Here is a 7,175-nt window from a genome sequence, read left to right as displayed (position 1 = left end):
ATTCCACCTATTTTTTCTTCCCAGAATGAATACAAAATGTCATGTGAAACAATCTTTCAGATAGACCCGTTTTTTTAGCGTGTGCAAGATAGCACATGACTAAAAATTTAACACATTTAAACGTAATTAAAAATGGCCTTATCAAATATTTATCATGGTTAAACCATGATTAATAGAATAAAATCTATATTTGATTCGCCACACTTCAATAGTGGTTAATCTACGCATGACCTTCGAAAACTTAAAACAGTTCTAATTATAGAAATTTCAAAAACAAGTATACCCCTAACAAGATTTAACAATAGACTCCAAATAAACTCAAATGAATCAATGACTTGGTTCTTCACTTCTTTTCTCCTCCTTTTAGTGAACACATTTTACATAAATTCCTATCAAAATCTAACAATGCCATTTTTTTTTGGATGATTACCATCTTTGTTCTAAGTAATCAATGTATAATAATAAATAAATATGAAATATATTAAACAAGCCCTCTCAACTTAACACAAGTAATCAATTTTCCTAATCTAAAAACCCAAAATCAAAACTTTTTTCAACGACAACACTTGGAGCAAACAATTAAAAACACAATAAGAAAAACAATGGAAGAAAGTGCAATAGCCACACCAAGAACAAACTTGTTTGGCCCATGATGATTATCCTTCTTGTGCTTGCTACCATCATCATCACTATCATCATAATCATCATCACTGCTATCATCTGCAGAAGAATCCTTTGAAGGTGGAGGAGACACCGGCTTTCCATATTTATCACAAGGAGAAACTCCGAGTTTCAGTTTCGAAGACAAAACTGAATGATTGTAACACAAATTGCTATTCCCACCAAGTTTGAATACTTCTAACCCCTTAATGAAAGTGAGGTTAAAAGGAACAACGCCATGGAGGTTATTGTTAGCTAGATTCAAGTACTTGATACTCTTCATTTCAGAAATGAATTTTGGGATTGACCCGTTGAGTTGGTTTGAACTCAGATCCAAATGAACCAAATCAGGAAGAGCAGAAAATGAATCTGGGATAGCCCCAGAAAATGAATTTGAAGCCAAAGAGAGATTTTTAAGAGAAATCAAGTCACCAATGGAAGAGGGTATTTCACCGGCAAGTTTATTAGAGGAAAGATTCAAACTTTGAAGACTATCGAGCATGGTAATTGAAGAGGGTATATTTCCTTTAAGCTGATTACCTGAAAAATCAACATGGGTGAGATTTGAATGAATGTGACCAGGTAAAAAACCAGTGAGATTCGCATGAGAAACTGTCAAAGTTTTGAGGTAGTTCATGTGGCCAAGAATGACATAAGGACCAGAAGCTTTGACTTGGACATTGGAGACAGTGAGATCGGTGAGATTCTGAAGCTGAGAGAGCCAAACGCCGGAGATTTTGCGGAGGCTGTTGATGCAGGTGAATGTTCTGAGAGATGAAATTAGTTGGGGAGGGAAGTGGATAGGTGAAATGGGACAGTTGATGAGGTTGAGAGAGGTGAGAGTAGAGAGTGATTTGAGGGCGGTGAAAGAGAGAGAGACATAGGAGGAACAGTTGGAGAGGGTTAGGGAGATGAGGTGGCGGAAGGGTTTGGAGGAGTCACAGAGGGTTGCATTGTGGAAGGAAGGTTGAGAACATGGGTCTTTTGAGGTTGGGATGTTGAGGGATTGTAGGGCTGTGATTTGTTTAGGGTCAAGAGTGGATTTTGATGAAGGGGTTGAAGGTGGTGATGATGTGGGAGAAGGGGTTGGTGGGAGAGGAAGAGAGGGAGATGATGAGGTTGTAATGGTGGTTGTGGAGAAGAGGAAGAGGGAGAGAATGAAGAGAAGTGGTTTCATGGTTAAGAAACATGAACATGTGTTTGTTGTTTGTGAGATGAAAACAAATGAATCTAGGAATGTGTTTGAGATTGAGAAGTGAAATGAGGTTGATTAATGTTGTACTGTGTTGGGTTTGTTGTTACTAATTAAGTATGTATCATAGGAGTGACCTGGTCACAGTTGGGGATTGGAAGAGAACTTGTTTGTTCCATTTGATTTGGAGATATTTACAGAATTGGACATTTCATTTTAGTATTTTCTTTTTCTAGAGAATGATAATAACGGTTGGAAATTGAGGAGGATAAAAACACTCTTGTTTATTTACAAACGATGGGAAGGAAATAAAATATTTTTAAATGTTACTGGTGATTAAGTTGTACATGGGGGTGCACATGCAAATGGAAGGACAGCAGGCATCATATTTATCAATAACAAAATATCATGATTTAAATACTATGAGAAAATTTTCCTTTTTTGGGGGGTTTGGGGGTGCAGAAAAATTTACTTGTTAAAATATTAGAAAATTATAGTTTAATAAAATATTCCATTTGGATCCAAATATAAAATATTATGTTAAATACTCGTGCCTTAATACGGATAAATTTATTTGATACTATATAAAATATATTTAGACACAAGAATCGAAATATCTATCTCATGTTTGATGTCACTTGACTTATGTTTGTCAATGTTTTTGTCCAAACAAACGACTTACGGGTAAGGTATGAGAGAAAAAAATGAATCGTTGAGTTTTCTAAGGCAAACTTTCACAAATCTCCTCCTTGCCTTTAAAATAATAGTGATGTCAATTTATCTATCAACCACTTTGATGTTCTTTTTAAGCTTGAATCTCTCTTCGACAAAATTGATCAAGTTCAACCAATGCTTAAACTTTGATCTATGTAATGAATTGGTGAACATGCCATATAGATTATCTTCTGGAGCAAACTTTTTCCTCACAAACTCCTTTAACTCAATCATGTCCCAAATGAATGTCATTGTTCTTTGTCCTTTCATGATACATTTAATAATTAGCCAAATGGATGCAATTTAATTATCACAATGAATCTTCACACATTTTTTAGTGATTCATAATTCTCTAATCATACCTTTTGACCAAATGGTTTCATTAGGGTAATGTACTCTCCTTGAGTTCTAGATAATGTCGCAATGGATTGTTGATTTTATTTTTAATTGGATTGAGATAAGAACAATTCATATTTTTCACGGTTTCTCATGATGTACATCCCTAGGATCCTCTTATCTTCACCAAAATATTTTATCTCCAATTATATTTTACTCCTAAGCTTTATTTGGATGATGAGAATATTTTTTTTTTATATCACCACATTGTCATCGTCAAGTAGCTTTCTCTTTTTTTGTCTCAAATACCTAATAAACTTGGAATATACTGACATTTATTTTAGGACTATAATAAAAGACATGTTTGACCTACAATTTTGTAAGCATCTCCCCGAATTTTCTAAATTTTCCTTTTTTTTTTAAGTGAGGGCATGACAACTTAGCATAATGAGAAGTTTCTTTTTCTTTATTTTTCTCTCCACAATCACGATTTTCTCTACATTCTTCTTTTTCTTCACCTCATTGTTCTCACTTAATTCATTCTTTTCTTTTTCAATTTACTTTCACTCTCATTCTCGCTTCATTTATTTTCCTCAATTTTTTCTTCACTCACATTTTCAATTACGCCATTCCTTATCTTTCTTAATTTTTTTGGATAATTTCTTCTTCTAGACCTTAGTACCAAATAATGTGGGTATCCTTCTACTTCTTAAATCAATAACATGAAAATTTTCATTCTTTGGATTATCAACACTATTTCTAGTCAATTCTCCATTGGACTGAGAGGTTACATGTCTTGACATTTTCCCCATTTAAGTTTCCAAGTTTCTAAAGAAAACTATAGTGCTCTTATGAGTTGTTTCTTAATTTATCTTGATAACTTATATACTATTCTTAGTAGATTTTAAATTTATTTGAGTCACTTTCATAAATTGAGTGAGGGTTTTTTCTAACGCAAATGGTTTTCTCAATTGTTGATTTTGAGTGTGGTGATTTTGACAGTGTTGATTTTTTGTGCTCTTTTATTTGAGTTTTGACCTTGATTGTTGTTTCACATAAAGTTTGAATGATCTTTTCACCTTGGATTATAGGTGTTGGAGTACAAATTGTCTCTTTTGAAATTTCTCATATAGTAGGATTCCTCTTCATGTCTACCTTCAGGAACATATTGGTCATTTGCATGACCCCCTCCACAAAAATCACATCGAAGAACTTGAACTTAAACAAACATTTTGAATGGAGAACCAATTATGGTTAGGCACGTTTGGGATGATCCTTTTAGATTCACCGAGATATTTCATCTCAGCTAACAATGCATGTTTGGGATGCAATATCTTTGCCTTTTAGGTAGTCTCACAAGATATTTCATCTGAAATATCATAAATATTTGAAATATCTTAGTGAAGATAGCAAAGCATGTTTTCGATGAAATATATTTTCCTTTCAGGGGGTCTCATAAATTCCTAAATACGGTTCTTATCTAATGAATAAATTTAATCATTTAGTTCCTTCAACCATTTATGAATCTATTTAATTTTAAATTCATCCTTCAACCAGAGTCTTGCAACATTTCATCCATATTTAAGGCATAAAAAATAAGATCAACATAGTCATACCTTCGAGGTTGTATAATCATCTTCCTTTTTCTATCACGAGTCAATAAATAGTATGGATCCAATGTAGGTTGAACTTCTCTAGAACTGTAAGTGAGAAACATCATCTACGTCTCTAGTCTCACAAGTATGGACCTCCACCTTAAATTGGGTCTTCTTAGTTTCTAAGTCTTTCACTTCTACATTTTTCCAAATCATCCTCACATTGTTCTCATCAAAAGTATCATCTCTACTTATAATAAAATTTGATCCTCCAAGGCCAATCTTCCATAACTTTTATCCATTTGCACCTTCAGGATAACCAATAAAAACACAGTCCAGAGCTCTAGCATCAAGCTTATCTTATTTTATATGTACAAATTCCAAATCTCTAAAAACATTTAAATTAGAGTAATCTTGTTTCAACTTACTTGTTTCTTTATTTAACTGCTTACAAATATGAAAAAAATCATGATAAGAAAAGTGAAAAGTTACCTCGTGATCTTCATGATCTGCCATAATACATATATTGGCTTCTTCTTCATCTGAGTAGTCCATGTCATTTTCATCCCAGAAAATGTAAGCTTTCTTTTTATGCTTCTGAGGTTTCTTAAACTTTTCTAGACTCTGATTCATCTTTTCATTTTAAGGGAAGTTTGGTCTTATATGCCCTTTCTTTTCACATAGGAAGCATATCGGAGTAAAGAATGATCTTCCTTCGTTCTTTTTCTCCTCTTGTTGTTTTTCTCATTTGATGAACCTACTGAAATTATGAATGATTAGTGTAATTTCCTCATCACTCGAGTCAGAGTCTTTTTCTCCAGTCTTGAACGCCAAGGTCTTCTTTTTATGTTCCTACAATTTACGGAAGAGAGTAGCCACGTCCATGGATGACAAATTCCTAGATTCATAAACCCAAATGACTTTAGGTTTCCAACTCCAACTTAGGCATCTAAGGACTTTTACAACTAAGTCCTCGTTTTGAAAAACTTTTTCAAGGGTTCTCATGTGGTTAACTATATGGATAAAGTATTTTTTAATATCAATAAATATTTTCTCAATGCTTCATCCTAAAGAGTTTGTATTCATGAGTCAATATGTTCATCCTTGCATTTTTTTTTACCACGGTAGTACCTTCATGGGTAACTTAGAGGATGTCCCACATTTCTTTAGCAGTCTCGCGGTGTGAAATACGCAGAAACTCATCATATTTCTTTTGCTTACCACAATATTATTGATTTCATGTGTTGGAACAAATTGACCATTTTTCACAGTCTTCCACATTTCAAAATTCATCCCTTCAATGAAGATTTTCATCTTCACTTTCTACAAAACATATCCTTCTATATTAAAGGACGACGGTGGTTTGTCAAATGAATTGTTTGAAGTTATTTCCTTCCTACTAGTACGTTTAGTTTTAAACATGAGTTAGACTCTAATGCCACTTGTTGAATAAGTAACTCCAAATATAATAGATGGTGAATTGTGAAATGCTGAAATCATGATTAATTTAAAAAAAAAACATCTTTTTCTTTGAAAATAATTTATGTTAGTACAGAAATAGCACAACGGAAAATAGAAGAAAAGAAAATAAGTCGGCAGAGATAAAAGAGATAGGAATGGAGATATTGGAGCATGATTTATAGAGGTTTGGCCTACAACTTGACATACTCCTCTCTCCAAGAATTTCTTGTTAAGAATTACACTAAACTAAAGTCTTGAGCTTTTATGGATATGCCCATGAACCTTATTACGAAGATGGAAGATTTTGATGGAGCTTTTGACAGATGAGCTCACGAACCAAAGAGAGATTTTACTGTCTGATCTCAAAAATCAAACAAAGATTTTACCAAGAAAATATCAATAATCAAACAACGATTTGAGTAAGACAATCTCAATTCCTGTAAAAACAAAGATAAAAGTAGAGAATCAACACATAAAAAATGGTTTATAAAAACACTTCATGTTCAATTCAAATTGATTTATTATAGGGGGATAACAATTTTCTGATCCACTCTCAATCAAAAGTCTTAATCAATATATTATAAATCAGTTATAATAAATTGCCTCATGAATTCATAAGAACGCTTTTTAATTTTTATCCATTTGAGACATTAATCTATCATCGTCTCAATATATGAATCACTCAATCTCAAAGTATTGAGAAGTCTTTCCCAATTCAAATATTACAATCAAAGATCAATCAAATCCTTAGAATGAAAAATCATAAGAATTCTCTTCTTGCCTTTCTAAACTTCTCTCTTTAGAAACTCTTTTATTCAACAAAAATGACATAAAATACCTTAACTATGACACGAGAATTGATGTGCATGTTTCACATTTGCGAACGTTTCCGCCCAACCACCTAGTGTCTTACTTCATTCGTCTCGCAAATGAGTCAGAATCAAAATACCTTAGTTCTCATCGTCCACCTGCCTCGCGACCCCTGCTGAGCACCTCGTGAGTGAGATAGTAGCAAAAAAAGATGAATTGTTAATTTTTCTAAAACAAACTTTAACATTATCACATATTGTTTTAAATTGAATATTTTCTACACATAGAGATTAATTTTTCTAACCGAATAAGATTACAATAAATTTCTAAATTTATTATGGTGTTATATGAAAAGTGAAACATTTAAGTAAACTACTATAATTGCAAATTCCTATAACACAAGCAGA

General features: G+C 32.9%; 1 protein-coding gene across 1 annotated transcript; it reads right to left on the bottom strand.

Annotated features, from left to right (window-relative positions):
• Positions 1 to 456: 456 nt before the first annotated feature.
• Positions 457 to 2,101, bottom strand: LOC127080666 (receptor-like protein 51). Its single transcript, XM_051020982.1, has one exon. The coding sequence runs from the start codon at positions 1,835 to 1,837 to the stop codon at positions 554 to 556; it is 1,284 nt and encodes a 427-aa protein (XP_050876939.1). The 5' UTR covers positions 1,838 to 2,101; the 3' UTR covers positions 457 to 553.
• Positions 2,102 to 7,175: the final 5,074 nt, after the last annotated feature.

Source organism: Lathyrus oleraceus, chromosome 1, assembly GCF_024323335.1.
Source record: "Lathyrus oleraceus cultivar Zhongwan6 chromosome 1, CAAS_Psat_ZW6_1.0, whole genome shotgun sequence".
NCBI lineage: Eukaryota > Viridiplantae > Streptophyta > Magnoliopsida > Fabales > Fabaceae > Lathyrus > Lathyrus oleraceus.
This window is presented reverse-complemented; position numbering and strand designations above follow the sequence as displayed.

Coding starts and splice junctions, on each gene's coding strand:
- LOC127080666 (XM_051020982.1), bottom strand. CDS start 1,837: ATGAAACCACTTCTCTTCATTCTCTCCCTCTTCCTCTTCTCCACAACC.